The following is an 18,891-nucleotide window of genomic DNA, read 5'->3' as shown; positions in this document are numbered from 1 at the left end:
AGTAGTGTAACCAAGCTCTTTGTATGTTCATTTTAGATATAATTTGATATGCTAACCCTTGCGGACAATAAGACACAGACGCAGTCTCTTTTCACAATTTGTATTTTCCCCACTTCTTGACAGAGTTGCCAGGTCTGTGTGACAAAACCAGCCCAATCAAAACCAGCCCAATGGCCAATAAAACCAGCCCCAAAATCAGCCCAATATCAGAACTCAAATATGCCCCAGCCAAACCATATACACTGCTTTTAAAGTCCAACAGCATTGTTATCATTGCCAAATGTATTGTAATATTTACAAAGTAACACCAAATGTTTAGTATGCCAGTATTAAAAGTTTTCAGGAGGTTTTCTCAGGAGACTGAGAGCATTAGGCGCGTGTGCACACGCACAGTGCGTGTGTGTATGTGGGCGTGTCCCATGTTCATGTGTGTACGTGCTGATCTGGAGTCAGTTTGGTAGGATTTGGGTATAATTCTAAAATATGGATATTTATTTAAAGATATTCATGTAATTTGCATGCAAAATAGGTCTACCCAAACCAGCGGACAAAAAATTCTACCCGCGGCAACACTTCAAAAGTAGACCCCTTCCGTGGGAAAACCGCGGACCTGGCAACACTGCGTCTTGACATCGCCATTCGAACAGCCCTCACTGACTTCACGTAATGCTTACGTCAGCATCATGCCTACGGCAACTTCCGAGGGACAAAAGACCGTTTTCCATTGAACGTAGAAAGGTCTGGTACAGTAGGCTATTCTCAGGATTTGCAAGCTAGCTAAACTTATACTCTTATAATTTTGTAGACAAAACAATGGATTTTGCCACTAAATGAGTGACTTGGCTTTATTTATGGACATACTATCCACAACCGAAGTGTGTTACACAATGCTGTAACATCGCCTATAGAGCTCCGGGAGTTGACGTCACACAATCTCAGCGTGCACCGGTCATCGTTATTTTGGCAGGAAAGTGGAGAGCCAAGTGGAGCGCCAGAGTGTACATACATATTATATATACTTACATACATATTATACATAGTTGAATTTGCTGCCTATTTCAATAAACGTTAATTCAACATGCTGGCGCCGGGATGCCTGAACCATCGGGAAAAACATAAAGGGAGCACATTTTATAGGATTCCTAAGATCCAGAGAGAAGAACCTAGCCTGGGTGCCAGCCGAACTTAGCTCCGCCCACAACATTTTTGGTCAGGAAGTTCGGTCTCGGGTTGCTCTGTTGAGGAAAAACTATGCCCAAACAAGGGCTGTTCGTACCAATCAAATTGTCAGGACAGCTTTATACGATGATGGACAGATGATCAACAGTAACATAATCAACCACGTCAGCAAAGAGCGCTTGGGTTGAATTTGTTTTTAACAAACATGGCTGCCGCTGGAGAGCTGAGATGTGTAGATTCTGCCGTCGAGTCGGTTTTAGAAGACATCGACAGTGCATTCATTTTGAAGGAGGAACAGAGCAATGCGATCAAGGCATTTGTCGATCGAAAATGTTTTTGCCGTCCCTCCTACGGGATTTGGTAAAAGTTAACATACTACCTTGCTCTGATTGGTTGTAGGTCTATCCAATTGAGCAAAGAGGCATTTTATTTCCGGGTTTGCGCTAGAAGAACCCCATAATTCCTGACAACCACCCATGGTTTCAACTGAGGATAATTCAGTCTCTTGGAATTACTTATCTGTAATACATATGTAATGGCATTTTTGTGGTGAAAAGTGCATAAATATAATGTACGTAAGTCGAAGTTAGTAGCTAACTGTTGAGGAACATTACAGACTAGCTAACGCTAGCTATACAAGTTATAAAACTGACTGCATTAAAGATCCCATGACATGCTGTATATAGGCCTTAGTGGTCCCCTTATACGGCGTCTACATGTGATGAAGAAAGTGTTTTGTCCGTCTCTTCATAAACGGAGTGACTAAGTTCAGTTGAGTTCTGGATTTTAATAAGTATTTATCAATCTGCAGATTGGGAGAGAACCCAGACCTCTGACAATAAATCAGACAACACAACACCAGGCTTAGGTCTCAATCAAGTCTCTCTCCGCTCTGAAGGACAGAGGACCATCTTTTATAGGGCACAAGAATCTAAACATTGATAGTGACAGTCAGGCAGTAATGACGTTACAACAGTCTCAGGGAAAGAGATTCACAGCTCCCAACACATGACCACTCAAACTACAGAGTTCATAGTTGGAGCTCTCCTTGTAGTCATGACAAGGACCATTTAGCCAGTACTTTCTCCTGATCTCAAACATCTATTAACCCTGACACAGACACAATCTACTCTTATTAATAGCAAGCTTACATGAGAACATACTAACTTATATCCAATGACTAGTTCTCTTGATTAGTGAATAATGTAAGCACATAGAAAATCTAAATTTCTTCCACACATGCCCCCTCAGGCTAGCGCCAACGAGGCTCAACATGTGCTCGCTAACCAGATATCGTGCGTGGAGCATGAAAATCCGGATTCCTTGGTTATTGTGCTAGGCAACTTTAACAAAGGCAATCTCACTCAAGAACTCCCCAAATACAGACAACTCATCAAATGCCCTACCAGAGAAGGGAACACTTTGGATCACTGCTACTCTACAATCAGTAAAGCATACCATGCGGTTCCCCGAGCAGCACTGGGTCACTCAGACCACGCCATGGTTCACCTGATTCCTGCATACAGGCAGAAGCTTAAGCGCTGGAAGCCTGCTGTGAGGACATCGAAACAGTGGACCAGTGAGGCTATGGAGGAATTGCGGTCGTGCTTGGACTCTACTGACTGGGATATGTTCATGACTGCCTCCAATAGTCTGGATGAGCTCACAGAGGCTGTGACATCATACATCAGCTTCTGTGCGGACTGCTGTATACCAACACGCACCAGGGTGAGCTACAACAACGACAAACCCTGGTTTACAGCTAAACTCAGAAGGCTGGGGCTGGACAAAGAGGCCGCGTTTAGGAGTGGGGACAGGGACAGTTTCAAGGAGTCGAAGAACAGGTTTAGCAAGGCGGTGAGACAGGCTAAACGACTGTACTCAGAGAGGCTGAAGCGCCAGTTCTCTGCTAACGACTCTGCTTCTGTCTGGAGTGGGCTCAGGCAGATCACCAACTTCAAGCCCAGAGCCCCCCACTCCACTAACGACTCTCGTCTGGCCAACGACCAGAACGAGTTCTACTGTTGTTTTGAAAGAGAATTGGACGGTCCTGTACAACTCCTTTCCACCCGTGAGGCCTCCCCCCTCCCCCCCTCTACAGTGACGACCCTCTCCATTCAGGAGAGAGAAGTGAACAAACTGTTCAAGAGACAGAACCCCCGCAAAGCAGCTGGGCCGGACTCTGTCTCTCCAGCCACCCTCAAGAACTGAGCTGACCAGCTGTCTCCAGTGTTTACCTACATCTTCAACACCTCCCTGGAGACATGCCATGTGCCAGCCTGTCTCAAGTCCTCCACCATCATCCCTGTGCCCAAAAAGCCCAGGCCAACTGGACATAATGACTACAGACCCGTCGCCCTGACCTCTGTGGTAATGAAGTCTTTTGAGCGCCTGGTGCTGGCACACCTCAAAGCCATCACAGACCCTCTACTGGACCCCCTGCAGTTTGCCTACAGAGCCAACAGGTCTGTGGACGATGCAGTTAATATGGCCCACCACTTCACCCTACAGCACCTGGACTCCCCAGCATCCTACGCCAGGATCCTGTTTGTGGACTTCAGCTCTGCCTTTATTACCATCATCCCCGCTCTGCTTCAGGACAAGCTCTCCCAGCTGAACGTGCCCGATTCTACCTGCAGGTGGATCACAGACTTCCTGTCTGACAGGAAGCAGTGCGGTAAGCTGGGAACACAAGTCTCTGATTCCCGGTCCATCAGCACTGGATCTCCCCAGGGCTGCGTCCTTTCTCCTCTACTCTTCTCCCTGTACACCAACAGCTGCACCTCCAGTCATCCGTCCGTGAAACTCCTGAAGTTTGCGGATGACACCACCCTCATTGGGCTCATCTCTGGTGGAGACGAATCTGATTATAGGTGGGAAGCAGACAACCTGGTGACCTGGTGCAGCCAGAACAACCTAGAGCTCAATGCTCTCAAGACAGTGGAGGTGGTTGTGGACTTCAGGAAGAACACAGCCCCACTCACCCCCATCACCCTGTGTGACTCCCCAGTCAACACTGTGGAGTCCTTCCGCTTCCTGGGCACTATCCTCTCCCAGGACCTCAAGTGGGAACTGAACATTAGCTCCCTCACCAAGAAAGCACAACAGAGGATGTACTTCCTGTGGCAGCTGAAGAAATTCAACCTGCCAAAGACAATGATGGTGCACTTCTACACAGCCATCATTGAGTCCATCCTCACCTCCTCCATCACCACCTGGTACGCTGCTGCCACTGCCAAGGATAAGAGCCGGCTGCAGCGTATCATCCGCACTGCAGAGAAGGTGATTGGCTGCAATCTGCCTTCCCTCGAGGACCTGCACACCTCGAGGACCGTGTGACGGGCGAAGAAGATCGTGGCTGACTCCTCCCACCCTGGACATTCCCTGTTTCAGTCACTCCCCTCTGGCAGAGGGCTGCGGTCCATCAGGACCAAAACCTCACGCCATACAAACAGTTTCTTCCCTTCCGCTGTTGGCCTCCTCAACAAGGCCAGAGCTCACACTGACTGAATGTCCTTAAAAACTATTTACATTTTGCACTACACTCAATTCCTGTAATTATTTGTATTTTATATTGTATTTTATATTGTAAATTTGGCAACTTATATTTGACTTTATTGGTAACTTATATTTTACTTTACGGCAACTTATATTTTACTTTATGGCAACTTATATTCTACTTTATTGTATATTTTATTTTAATTGTATTCCACTTAGTATTGCTAGTTTATGTATCCTTAGTATAGTTAGACCACATATTTAAATTTAAGATTCCTTTATGTTTACTGTATGCACCTTCCTGCCAAAGCAAATTCCTTGTCTGTGCTAACTTTCATGGAGAATAAATCCCATTCTGATATCTGAATTCTCTTTCCCGAAATTCAGCATTGGTGCAGAATTACAGGCACTACGAGCAGTCCCACAATGAGCTTTCCTCATGTGATGGATGCCTAACAGCGGCCCACACAGGGACTTAAACATCCTTATTTTCTTTATGTACATGTTAACATTCAGCAAAAACATACAACTACACACGTCACATAGCTTTTGTTCCTTAGTTCTCATGTCAACTTTATTGCCTTTGGTTTACCATATCTTTGTTAGTTTCAGCCTTTTTGTTACCTCTTTCTTTGATCATCATGAGGGCAGCATGGCTGCCGTGTCCCAGTAAAGGGTGTCCGACTTAAATGGAGTTCCAGAGTGGATGGGAAGTTCCCATCCCTGTCCTGGCTGTAGGGGTGTTTGCTCCAGTTTTGCTTCAATTATCAAGTGGGAGGATGTATGGTGTCCCCTCCCTATATTTATTGTGGCAGCCCAGTCTTGTATAAGTGCCAAGAAGACCAAGGAGAGGGGGAAGAAAGGAAAACCAACCTAGAAGGAAGACCTCTGTGCGTATGGGACATTGGTTGGTTTGTCATGTATTGTTTTATCTTCACTACTCGGTTTTATTTACTTTGTCCATGTGTTCAATCTGCTCAAATGTAAGTAATAAACCCCTGAAAATTTTGCACCCTACTCAGTTCTCGTGTGCCTTCTTGGTCTTACCCTCACACCTCAGGATGTTTCTGTGTCTGTAGCTTTAAATACTGTGAGGAAGAAAGAAACGGGGCTACACGCCATGCTTCGGTCGTTTGCAAGCCATGATGTCTCGAGGAAAACACAATGTTGCACTCGCATGCATGCGCTCGGGCCAAATTCTCTGTGCGGGCAAAGCAGAGAAAGGAAACCTTCCCTATTGTGACGTCACTATAGGGGATTTTCAAAACCAAGCGATTGAGCTCTCATTTTCTAAAAGGCGGAGAAGAAAACCCAGGGCTTGGTTTACACCTATTGAAATTTCAAGCCACTGGGGGACCAAAGGCAGGCTAGGGGAACTCATAATGTTAAATAACCTCCTAAAGTGAATCTTTCATGTCATGGAACCTTTAATGTTACACATAGCAATTTGTAGCCGGTAGACTTCAAAGCTGAAACAATGCTGGTTCATATCCCTTCTGGCTTTTGTAGGCTTTCAAAGACTCTCCAGAGTAAGACAAAAAGGAAAGTTGATTAGTTGTAAATATCTGGATACCAAAGGTCAGGGAAGCTTTCAGTTTTTCACTCGTAAAGGTTGTAAAAATAACTCTGGGAGCATTATATGGATCACTGATGTTTAATCAATCAAGTTTTGCTTAATAGCTGCGTATGTCTTTTAAATTAAAGTGCGCAGTGAACACGGACAGTTTGAAATCCGTGCTGGAGCCGTAAATTTTAGCCACTACTATCCTGCCAAAATGGCAACATAAACAGTAAAGTCACGTGACGTCCGGAGCTCTATACTCGTGCATTGCTTGGTATTGTAGCAACAATGCTCTTGGTACCCAGATTGCCCCGCGGCAAGCTGAAAAGCTACGAAGTTAAGGGCTTTAGCTTGGTTAGATAAGCATTGTTTGGAGTTCTATTGTTGTGTTCGGTATGTGTAATGCTATGGTCTGTAGTTAAGATAATATGAGTATGATTGTTTATGTTGTCTAGTTAGATGGCTATCCAAGCTGTCCAATGTAAGGCCGAATCCCAATACTCCCCCTTACCCCTTACCCCTTCCCCTTAATTTACCCCTAGCCCTCGAAACTAAGGGGTAAGGGCTACATAGCCCTAAGAAATGGGACGCCACTTGGTTAAAGGTACGTCATCTAGCACGTATCGATATCTCCAAAGCAAGTAGTGTTATGCACTGATATTAAACAAAATTTGCTGCTAATGGAGTTTGCTTTAAACTGTAGACATGCTAGTCAAAGAAATGCGGGACTGTTGTGCAATTCAGCACTGTAACATTAGCGTACCAAACTAGCGATTTTTAGAAACGTTTCAATTAGGAAAATGGTTGCAAATATATATGTTCATGACTGTATATAACACAAAACAAGACTGTCATAATTTTTTTATCAATTAATTAAGCCGAAAATATTACATTTATCGGACTCTCTGGATGATCTGGCCGCCATTGTTGCCGGTCGTGCAGTTTTCACATAGCCCTAGGTTTCAAGTAAGCTCCCGATCTTACTTGGTTTTAAGGGGTGTATACCCCTTAGTCTTAGCCCTTCCCATCGCTCAAAAAGAGTATTGGGACATCACTAGCTCTCACGGGAACGCGCAAAAGTAAGGGGAAGGGGTAACGGGAAGGGGGAGTATTGGAATTCGGCCTAAAAGTGTTCCTGGGTAAATAAACAGTCGGCCTATATTCCAGTGCGGCCTAGACTATGATTTACAAACACAAAGTTCCCATTCTGGTGGGATGCGGCTTTTAGAAAATGCGGTCTATTTTCCGTAAAATACGGTACAACTTTCCTTGTTTTCTGCTATTCTCATGTTTCATTGGCTCATTACAAAAATATGCTGCTTCCTATCACCACCAAACAGAGACACAGAGCAACAATTACTTTATGAAAGTGAGATGAGACACATTACTTGAGGAAGTGTGTGTAGGTCATGAACTCTTCATGCCATGACATGTCACTTGTGCGTAGCGCCCGTCTGCACGTAGCGCTCGTACTGCGCCTGCGCTCTTACTGCTGACACAGATTGCTGACAGAACTCTTTATGTACATCTCCGCTCTCCCCACACAATCTCCCCATCTGTGCTGTTTCCCCCTCTCCCAGGGCAGACCACGGTAAGCAAGAAATGCGACAGTGAGATTTAGAAGTAGCCCAAAAACCCTGCCACCCTACATGATCAAATTAATGTGTGTGTGCTTGTGTGCTTATTGCAGTTTCTTTCCTTCCGCTGCTTGACATTCTCTACATTTTCTTTGTTCATTATGCATACCTGCAAACTTGTCACTTTTCGGTGAAAATAGCAGTTTGAATGAAAAAAATGTCATCCACGTGAATTGTGCAGATCTGGAGAGTTTTTATTTGGGGGTGGGGGGGGGGGGGGCGATACAATTTCCTATAAACGGGAGTTTCAAAAACCTACTGTGGTCGTCTTCACAATAAACCATCTTTGGTGATACGTCAGGCGAGTCATTTAGCCAATCACAATCAAGTGAACTGCAGCGTCTTCTTTGAAAAGACAGGTAGGCTACAGTAGTCAGCTTGTCAGCTTGTCAGCTAACGTAAGATCAGCGAAATGTGTTGCAGTAGCCTACCTACAATGTTGGAGCTAAATACGTTCGTAATTTCATTACGTGTTCGTAAGACCAATTGGTGTCTGGTTTAATGAGTGATCGAAACACCTGCTCTGACGGATAATTTAACGTTGATTTAATGCAGTCGGAGTTAGCCTTAACAAATGTTTATGATCATGAAAAAGTAGCCCTGGTCAGGCACATAAAATATTGACAATTGTTTTCCAGTATGAGCGAGCTTAAAGAGAAGGATTTAATTTATATAGCACAGCTGGACTAAGGCTAAGGTGCAAATGGAGCTGGGCCTGGCTAAAGATCGAGGTCAAGACCAATGTGTAGGGGATTTGGGCAAAACAATTTGGGCTGCTACCCACACGGTTAGCTGTGTTGCTCATTCCACGAATGTACAATCCTGACAAGTTGTACCACGTTGTAAAGGTGACTAATCAGGCTTTCCAACGAGATAAAACACAATACCAATTGGTATTATTGAAGTGGAGGAATAATCTACCAAAATAACGTTTCCGAACCTTTGTTGTTAGACTATGATACCTGATACCTAATTCCTTGTTTGTGACCACTTACTTGGCGATTAAACTAAATTCTGATTCTGTGTGTGTCATTTCTGCTGTGTTTGTGTGAGCGTGGAGCCCCCCACAACTTCTGATCTCACTAAGACAATACAGCTGCAGCCCCCAGACCCTCCTCGCTGCTAGTGATTGGCTGGTCTCACAGTCTAATCTGGAATCCCCTTTGTCCTCTCTCCCTCCCTCACTAATTTCCTGTGAGGACCAGTTTGGTTCCTCCCTCCATCACCCTCCTTCACATATCCTCTCTGTTTGCTCCCACCCGTCCATTCATTTGTACTCTCTCTCCTTCTGTTTACACCATCCCTCCAATCCCCTCAACTCACTCTCCTGTCCTCCATCCAAATGCAGACTTTTCTCTTCTGCCTGCTCAATCGTTTTTCCTCTCACTGTCAGGTATGCGGAGACACACAGAGAGGGAGAATATGTCTGCTCGTCAATGCTTATGGAGCTTTTTTTTCTGTTTATCATTGTGACTTGTGACATAATCTGACTCTAAGAAGACACACACAGAGATCCCCAGAGAGATAATAGTTGTCTAAACATGCTCATGTGAGCAGGCTATCTTCCTTTTTCTTGATGTTTGCAAAAAACAGGTTTCATGAGAGTATTAATGTTGGAGCCACTCCACCTCACAACATGCTCATAGTGAGTGGTGGAGTGTGCTCTGTGTAGAGGTTGCCTGTGTGCATACAGTGTCTGCTTGCATGTGTGTTCCTATCTGTGTTGTTATCGGAGTCTTCATCAGAGACATGTTCACCTCTCAGTGCTGAGCTCTCCTTCCCTGTCACACAAGAGTAGTGATGACGCTGCAGGGGCAGCGCCTGCGCTGTTGAAACAGGTCTTGTGATACTACATACCAGTCATGGAGAGACATTGTTCCCTCCCTCGGTGCTTCCCTCTCTCTCTCCCTTCCTCTGTCTCCCTCCCTCCCTCCCTCCCGGTGAGGGCTCTGCTTTCAGCCTTATAGCCCTTTCTGGGTTTCCTTTTTACTGTAGTTTTTGTTATCCCATGGGAAATAGGGAATCTGCAGACAACAGGGAGTGTGTGTTTTAATGTTTATGCTCAAAACAATGGGAGGGGCAGGGAAGGCCTTTTTGGGCACCTAAAGGCCGATTTAGGGTACTGAGTTTTCCAAAAAACTGACTTATGGGAACAACTCCCCCCCCCCCCCCCCCCTCAAAAAAATGGAATTGCAACTTTCAAATGCTATTTTACCCTGCAAGACTGCATTTCTTTCAAATAAACACAACAACGATCGCAATGATGAACAAACATTAAATAAAGAACAAAATCCCTGAGAAAATGTCAAGTCTGTGTTGAACTACGCACCGGCCACGCCCCCCAGTTTAACGATGCACACACGGTGCACGGTCACATTCACTCCCTCATCGCCTGCATACAATATTTCTTTAGTAGTGCTGTCAGTTTAACGCGTTATTAACGGCGTTAACGCAAACCCAAATTAACGGCGTCAATTATTTTATCGCGCGATTAACGCTCTTTTTGGCCTAGCAAACTTTGTAGTTTTTTTCACATGCTGTTGCAACAACTACCGACGTTAGAAAAACTACAACACCACACCGGATCTAGCTAGACCGGAAACAAAACAACAGGCACGCCAAACACTCGTTTGGCTTGCGAGCTGGCTAAAGAGTAGTAGCAGAGCCCGTTTACGGATATTAGACATTCTCTGGTAGTAGGCTAACGTTACGTTTTGAGTGGATGACGAGCGCGAGATGCCGAAATGGATGCCAATAAGATTCCGAATGGAAAGTTTGCTTTTAAAAAGTTGCCAAATGGTTCTATTGACAAGACCAGTGATCTGTGTGTTTTGTCGTTGTAAACTGAGCTATCATCGCAGCACGTCCAGTCTAAGGCCGAATCCCAATTCTCCCCCTTACCCCTTCCCCTTAGCCCTCGAAAGTAAGGGGTAAGGGCTACATAGCCCTAGGAAATGGGACACCTCTTGGTTACAGGTACGTCATCTAGCACAGCGGTCCCCAACCTTTTTTGCGCCACGGACCGGTTTAATGTTGCAATATTTTCACGGACCGGCCTTTAAGGCGTGGCGCATAAATACATAAAATAAAATTATACGACCGGCATACAAACGGTGGCATTTTATAAATACAATAATAAACGTGAATCCACTGTGTACTCTTATGCAACTTTATTAGCAGCGGCCTCGTAACATCGTGCCAACAACATAACATGAATCCTCTCCGCCCTTATTATGTCCATGTCTCTGCGGCTCTGCCCCGCTCTGCCCCAAACACTCTCTGGTCGCTATGGTAATATTTAAACATGCCTTCAAAATAAGACGCAACACAAAAACAAATATTTAAGGTGCATGAAAAATACATTTATTTTTATTTTTTATAAAACTGAATAATGTAATTATTTATTCTTTCTCTGCGGACCGGTACCAAATGACCCACGGACCGGTACCGGTCCGCGGCCCGGGGGTTGGGGACCGCTGATCTAGCACGTATCGATATCTCCAAAGCAAGTAGTGTTATGCACTGATTTAAACGAAATTCGCTGCTAATGGAGTTTACTTTAAACTGTAGACATGCTAGTCAAAGAAATGCGGGACTGTTGTGCAATTCAGCACTGTAATATTAGCGTACCAAACTAGCGATTTTTAGAAACGTTTCAATTAGGAAAATGGTTGCAAATATATATGTTCATGACTGTATATAACACAAAACAAGACTGTCATAATTTTTTTATCAATTAATTAAGCCGAAAATATTATATTTAGCGGACTCTCTGGATGATCTGGCCGCCATTGTTGCCGGTCGCGCAGTTTTCACATAGCCCTCGGTTTCAAGTAAGCTCCCGACCTCACTTGGTTTTAAGGGGTGTATACCCCTTAGTCTTAGCCCTTCCCCTAGCTCAAAAAGAGTATTGGGACACCACTAGCTCTCACGGGAACGCGCAAAACGAAGGGGAAGGGGTAAGGGGGAGTATTGGGATTCGGCCTTAAATACCACTTGATGGCCAAGCACACAGCTGATGCGAATTCTCTGCCCCCTCCTCAAAGCCAGGCGATTGCAATGTTGTTTTCAATAAAAAAAAATATTTGCACAAAGCAATCCGAACCACTTTTCTATGTTGATAAGAGCATTAAAATTTGAAAAAAAGATTGGGACAAAAAGAAATCAGGGACATTTAGAATAGATAAAAATGTGCGATTAATTGTGATTAATCGCGAGTTAACTATGACATTAATGCGATTAATCGCGATTAAATATTTTAATTGTTTGACAGCACTATTTTTTAGTCTTCTATTCTGTTGATGGCTGGCAAACAGCAATCTTAGAAGGTCTGGGTCACTTGTGGCACATATTACAAAAGTATGTATTATCATTATTTGTTAAATGTAGCTATTTTGTAGTTATTAAAGGTCACATGAAATGCTGTTTTTGGATGCTTTTATATAGGCCTTCGTGGTTCCCTATTACTGTATCTGAAGTATCTTTCCCGAAATTCAGCCTTGGATTATTACAGCCACTACGAGCAGTCCCACAATGAGCTTTCCTCAAAATGCGCTGTTTCTGTGTCTGTAGCTTTAAATGCTAATGAGGAGGAGAGGCGTAATGTTTACAACGGATGTATTGCAATGGCTCGTAGCCCCCGTTGCTGTTAGATGCCTCAAATTTAGCCATTCTCATATGATCACCCTGGTTTGCAGAGGTGCACACTTATAGTCATTTCAATGAGGAGAAAGGTGGATATCGCGCGCCATAACACCAACAGCAGAAAGGTTTTCCAAATAACAAAGAAGTGTACAAAACTCGCGTTACAGCGTTTGTATTCACACACACACTTGAGGCCATCTACCTTTACATTAGCAACAGTAACTCAGCTGGTGCAAGACTGTACCTGTAGAAGAACAATCAACAGTAAAGTATTTCACAGTGAGTTCAAGAGTTAACTTCGTTATAACTAACCTACAAGAGCAACAAGTCTCTCAATAAGAGTCGTGATCCTGGCGGAAACTAACATCAGGTCCAATCAAGCAAGCATTCCTAAGTGCCGTTGTATTCCGGGAACAAGTGCGTCTAGAGACTTTTCTTGAAGGTGGGGAGACAGTCAGTGTCCCTGATGGAGGTGGAGAGCTGGTTCCACCATTGGGGGGCCAGGCAGGAGAAGAGTTTGTGCTGGGACCGGGCGGTCTTGAGCGGTGGGACCACCAGGCGGTTGTCTGAAGAAGACCGTAGGTGACGGGTGGGGGTGTAAGGCTACAGGAGAGACTTGATGTAGTCGGGTGCAGTCCCGTTCACCGCTCGGAAGGTCAGTACCAGGGTCTTGAATCTGATACGGGCGTTAATGGGTAGCCAGTGGAGAGAGATGAGGAGCGGGCTAACATGGGAGCGTCTGGGTAGATTGTAGACCCGACGGGCCGCTGTGTTCTGAATCCTCTGAAGAGGTCGGGTTGCACATGCTGGGAGACCAGCGAGTTGCAGTAGTCCAACTTGGAGAGGACCAGTGCTTGGACAAGCAGCTGGGTGGAGTGCTCAGACAGGTATCTCCTTATCTTCCGGATGTTGTAGAGGGTGAATCTACTTGACCGGGAGATTGCAGCAATGTGGGCTGTGAGGGAGAGCTCGTCATCCATGGTAACCCCGAGGTTCCTGGCAGAGGATGAAGGGGTCACCGTTGCAGATCCCAGGGTGATTGACAGATCGTGGGAGATGGAGGGTTTAGCCGGGATGATGAGAAGTTCTGTTTTGGCGAGGTTCAGCTGGAGGTGGTGCTCGGTCATCCAGGCGGAGATGTCTGTGAGGCAGGCCTCAATCCTAGCTGACATCCCCGGATCAGTCGGGGGGAATGACAGGTACAGCTGCGTGTCGTCAGCGTAGCGGTGGTAGGAAAAGCCATGCGAGGTGATGATTGGTCCAAGTGAGGTGGTGTACAGAGAGAAGAGGAGGGGTCCAAGAACGGAGCCCTGTGGGACACCAGTGGAGAGCTGGCGAGGGCCTGACAGTTTGCCTCCCCAGGAGACCTGGTAGGATCTTCCCGACAGGTAGGATGAGATCCACTGGAGTGCAGTGCCAGTGATGCCCATATCAGAAAGTCTGGAGAGCAGGATCTGGTGGTTAACCGTATCAAACGCTGCAGAAAGGTCCAGCAGAATGATGACGTATGACCTGGAAGCCGCTCTGGCAGACTGGGGGGCAGTGGTGACTGAAAGGAGGGCAGTCTCTGTGGAGTGGCCAGTCTTGAAGCCTGATTGGTGTGGGTTAAGCAGGTTGTTCTGAGAAAGTTTGACAGTTGGTTAGATACAGCACGTTCAATTGTTTTTGAAAAGAAGGGTAACAATGATACCGGTCTGTATTTCTGGAGGACGGCAGGGTTAAGGGAGGGTTTTTTGAGTAGAGGGGTAACTCAGGCCTGTTTGAAGGCAGAGGGAAAGGTGCCGGAGGTAAGAGAGGAGTTTAGGACATGGAGAAGAAAAGTTATGATGGAGGGGGAGATGGTTTGAAAGAGAGAGGAGGGGATAGGATCAAGGGGACAGGAGGTGGGGCGATGAGAGAGTATGAGGTCAGAGATCTCTGCCTCGGACAGGGGAGAGAAAGAGTTTAGATATTTAGTTGGGTCAGTCATGGAGGGTGAGAGGGTAAGAAAGGTGGGTTTAGGGAACCGACTGCTAATGTCAAAGAAGGAGGAGAAGTTGTCTGCTGTCAGGGTGGAGGGAGGGGGTGGGGGAGGTGGGTTAAGAAGGGTGGAGAAGGTAGAGAAAAGATTGTGGGGGTTTGAAGCGGAGTTAATTTTGTTCAGAAAGTAGAGGGTTTTAGCACCAGTTATGTGAGAAGAGAAGGATTTAAGGAGGGAGTGATACTTATCAAGGTCCAGACCGTCTTTGGACTTGCGCCATCTCCTCTCAGCTGCCCGAAGGGTGGACCGTTCTTCATGAATAACATCCGTAAGCCAGGGGCAGGAGGGTCCATTTGTACATTGTCCGCTTGACCAAGGAGAGTTAGCACTGATCCAGAATTTAATTTCAGCAAGGCCAGCTTTGTATTGGCTAAAATTGAGGAAACGGTGGTGGCTGAAATGTTTGGGAAGTTGTGTCGGTGCATTTCCAGCGAAAATAAATTTGAGATACTGGTTGTTCAGAGGCTCGGATGAAGGAACTAAAAAAGATTTGTGCTTGCATTTGTACATCCAAGCACTGAGCAACTGTTATGCTTTGTTTGTTTGCTCGCCATGATGTTTCTCCAGTAAAAACCGATATCGCACTCGCCCTTGCATGGTGGTAGCTCAGTTTCTCATGAGCGGGGCATATGATCTGGGCGGGCAAAGCAGAGAGAGGGGAGGTAACCTTGCTGCTATCTATGTCACTCGGAGGAGATTTTCAAACAGGGCAATTGAGCCTTCATTTTGTCAAAGAAGAACGCCCAGGGCTTGGTTTACACCTATCAACAATTCTAGCCACTGGGGTACCAAAGGCAGGCTACGGGAACTCATATTAATGTTAAGCAAGTTACAATTAAACAACATGAATCTCTAAGTGCAACAGTAAAATAAAATAAAAATAACTCAAATAGAATATTTGGCAACGAATACAACAACTTCTTCAAAGTTCTTGAACATACACACACTCTAACCAAACGCCTCACTGTGCTAGCATGTTCTGATAACACCAAGGAGGTATGTACCCCTTCCATTTTCGATTTTTGGCTCATTTTACCCTAATGTTAGATACATTTTTTTAATGTCAAAATATTGGTTGGAGATATGAAGGGGGCACAAAAAAAACTGCCCAGCAAAAAAGAGCAACATTTTTGGGCATTCATTTGAGTGCAAAATAGTTTTTGGAGTTCTATGTAAATTAAACCTCCGCCGTTTCCTTTGGTAAAAACCTTGTCTATGAAGGTAATGTCTTTATCATTTCTGGCTCCAAATTATCAACAGGGGAAGCAAAAACATGTATGTAGCTTGGCTGAGAAGGGTACTCTAACCAAGCATGAGTGCGATGCCTACCTTGGCTAAAATGTGCACGTTTGCAGAACAGGCTGCATTGGATTGCTGTCATTCAAACCATGCTCGCCTTCAACCACAGTAGCGGTAACGTTGGTACCGATAGACAGGGAAGTGCTTCCACTAGGACCAGCACGCTCTGCCTGCTCTGGAGTAGGCTATAAGTTTAATATCCCTTGTCGCAGGGGCAATAGTAGATGGTTTGGGGATCAGAAATCGATGCATGATAAAAGGTTTTTCTCTGTAGGTACAAACACGCACGCAAAGAACAATCGCGCACTACACAGGCTACTTTAGAGTATTCCAAAGTATACTTTGAAGTACTTGAGGAAGTATACTTGATGAACTGAAAGTGCACTACACAGGCTACTTTAGAGTATTCCAAAGTATACTTTGAAGTACTTGAGGAAGTATACTTGATGAACTGAAAGTGCACTACACAGGCTACTTTGCAGTATTCAAAAGTGAACTAGTTTCAAAGCATACTTAAAAGTATATTAAAAGTAAACTATGTTCTAAGTATACTTCTTAAAAGTATATCAAAAGTGAACTATCCATATTTTAGTATACTTATAGTATACTTTAATGTACTTCTTTTTTGTAAGGGTATTTAACAGTTTATAAATATAATCCACTTCTTTAAAGTGATCCCTGCAAACTCTGAATCTGGGGGCAACTGGCGGGCTTTGGTAGCCTGGCTCTGCCCTCCTACGTACTTCCACTCAATTTGGATTTTGCTTCTGTACTAGGTCTGGCCATTTGGTACATAAATCAGATTTTGCAAGTTGATTTTCTACCGGCGAATCAGCAAACAGAGGGAGTGGCTAAGAACGATGACGTTGATGTCGTGTATTAGTGTTGTAGTTCCGTAATGGCGGTGGAGAAAGACGCGAGCGAAGCCATTCGGTCTGTTGTGGCAACACTGCCGAATATCTATAAACTAAGGCCGGAGCAAGAACAAGTTTTGCTGAGTTTTGTTGGTTGCCATGATGTTGTGGCCATCCTCCCCACGGGGTTCGGGAACAGTTTGATTTTCCAGCTACGGCAGCTAGCTCTGTTACAGTAGTGGTGAAGGAATTGGCTAAGGCAAATGCTTGCGATTGGTTATGGCAGATCAGACTGGCTCTGGGCAGATCCAATAGTTAAAGTAAACTTCAACAGAGTACACGCCTACAAGGAAGTCAACGCTTGTCAATGGAGCGAGGCCAGACTCTATGTACAAATGAAATATACAAGAGTCTGGTTAGGACCAGGCTCAGGCTTTGCCGCTTGGGTAGGAATGAATTCGAGGCATCTTACAGCAACGGGGGGTACGAGCCATTGCGATACATCCGTTGTAAACATTAGCTCATGTTGCCCCCTCTCCTCCTCATTAGCATTTAAAGCTACAGACACAGAAACAGCGCGTTCTGAGGAAAGCTGATTATGGGACTACTTGTAGTGTCTATAATTCTGCACCATGGCTGAATTTCGGGAAAGAGACTTCAGATACAGTATTAGGGGACCACTAAGGCCTATATAAAAGCATCCAAAAACAGCATGTCATGTCACCTTTAAACGATTGAGTAGATGACAACATGTCATTGTATTGGCATTAGCTATCTGCATCCAGGGCCGCCCATAAGGGGGGAAAGCTTTCTGGGGCCCAGCCGTGGGGGGCCCAGCTGCGAAGCCAGCAATAATCATTTTTGTCTTAAATATTTTAAGAAATTATAACCAATTTATTTTGAACTGAAATACTCACCATTACTTAAAAAAATCCCAAACATAAACATTGTATTGTTGCTTTAGTAAAATGTAAAAATGGTATGAGTCGTTTTTTGTTTAGCTATGTCATTTATTAATCTAAGGTTAAGCTAATAATGTCAGAGTAGGCTACATTTCGTTGCTATGCCAGGACCTGTTCAGAAATCGGGATATCAGAAAAGAAAAGACAAAAAAGGAGAGAGCTAGCAAGGGCATTCGACCCCCAAATAAAAGTAATACATATTTTTTTCCAGTCAACTCCAAAAGAAGCTCCCAGCCAGGCTTCATAGACGAGCAGCAGTAGCCACGATGCTAGCCAAGAGGAAACTAGTTAGAGCAAAGCTGACACTGAGAAAGCGCATGTTCTGCATTGCACGAGGACATTCTGCACTTTACCTGTAACTTGGCAGGAGGAGAAAGGTCCTTCAGTAAACTCAAAATCATAAAAATGACTTGTGCTCCACAAGGAGCCAGGAGAGGCTCAATCACAATACTTTCCATTGAGTGTGAAATGGCTAAACAAATTGACTTCAAATACATGATAAGACTTTCCATCCAGAAAGACAAGGAAGATGGCTGTATAATAGGCAAAGATGAAGGCAGGTAAATTGCATTTAATACTAGAAAATATGGTGAGTGTAGCAGATCTCAGTGTGTCAAATTGCGTGTGTGTCTGGCTCGGTGCCACACAAGCCTATCAGTTATATTTATTAAACTTTATGTTTAAGTTTTATGTATAAAGATGTATTTGTTTTGCTATAATGTAGTTCCCATCACAGAGTAAGTCTCTCTAAGTTTACATATGTTTTATGTAGGAAAGAGAGCACACACGCATGCGTTAATAAGTAAAGACCTATTAGGGACATTATCCATTCTCACTGAGGAGACTCGAGGTGAGGCTTCAAATTGGTCCTCAAGATGGCGGCCGCAATAAAAAAGACTGAAACCCATGAATAAAGAGAATCAAAAGTCTCTCTCCCTCTCTCTCTGGCCCTAACAGAGACTTGTGGAATTCTATAAGTCTGTGCTACGTTTTCCCTGGGCTAGAGAGAGAGGGGGGAAGTAAAAGAGAGTAAGTAAGTAACATTTATTTATACAGTGCTTTTCACAGACAGGGTCACAAAGTGTTTACACTGTATATTGTCAATATTACATAAAGGTCTAATAAGAAACAATAAAATAAATAAAAACAGATACAAATTATCAATAGACCAAAGACAGAGATTACTCAAAAGCCAACCTGAACAAGTGAGTCTTCACTTGTCCCTTAACCTTTTATT

At 44.5% G+C, this 18,891-nt stretch overlaps 2 protein-coding genes across 4 annotated transcripts in view; one reads left to right on the top strand and one right to left on the bottom strand.

The window, feature by feature from the left end:
• LOC146275310 (melanoma receptor tyrosine-protein kinase) overlaps positions 1-18,891 on the bottom strand; it is a 62,993-nt gene that overhangs the window by 24,719 nt on the left and 19,383 nt on the right. The window lies entirely within an intron of this gene.
• Positions 2,680-7,859, top strand: LOC146275311 (uncharacterized). Its single transcript, XM_084703664.1, has 2 exons — positions 2,680-3,250; positions 7,819-7,859. Exons 1-2 carry the CDS (start codon positions 2,680-2,682, stop codon positions 7,857-7,859), a joined length of 612 nt encoding a protein of 203 aa, XP_084559790.1.

Source organism: Hypomesus nipponensis, chromosome 8 (assembly GCF_054491055.1).
Source record: "Hypomesus nipponensis isolate SF chromosome 8, ASM5449105v1, whole genome shotgun sequence".
Taxonomy (NCBI): domain Eukaryota; kingdom Metazoa; phylum Chordata; class Actinopteri; order Osmeriformes; family Osmeridae; genus Hypomesus; species Hypomesus nipponensis.
This window is presented reverse-complemented; position numbering and strand designations above follow the sequence as displayed.

Excerpts from the sequence above, each read along its gene's own strand:
- LOC146275311 (XM_084703664.1), top strand. The coding sequence starts at position 2,680 with ATGGTTCACCTGATTCCTGCATACAGGCAGAAGCTTAAGCGCTGGAAG. Across the intron at positions 3,251-7,818 it reads TGTACAACTCCTTTCCACCC|GGCAGACCACGGTAAGCAAG; the intron begins GTGAGGCCTCCC and ends CCCCTCTCCCAG.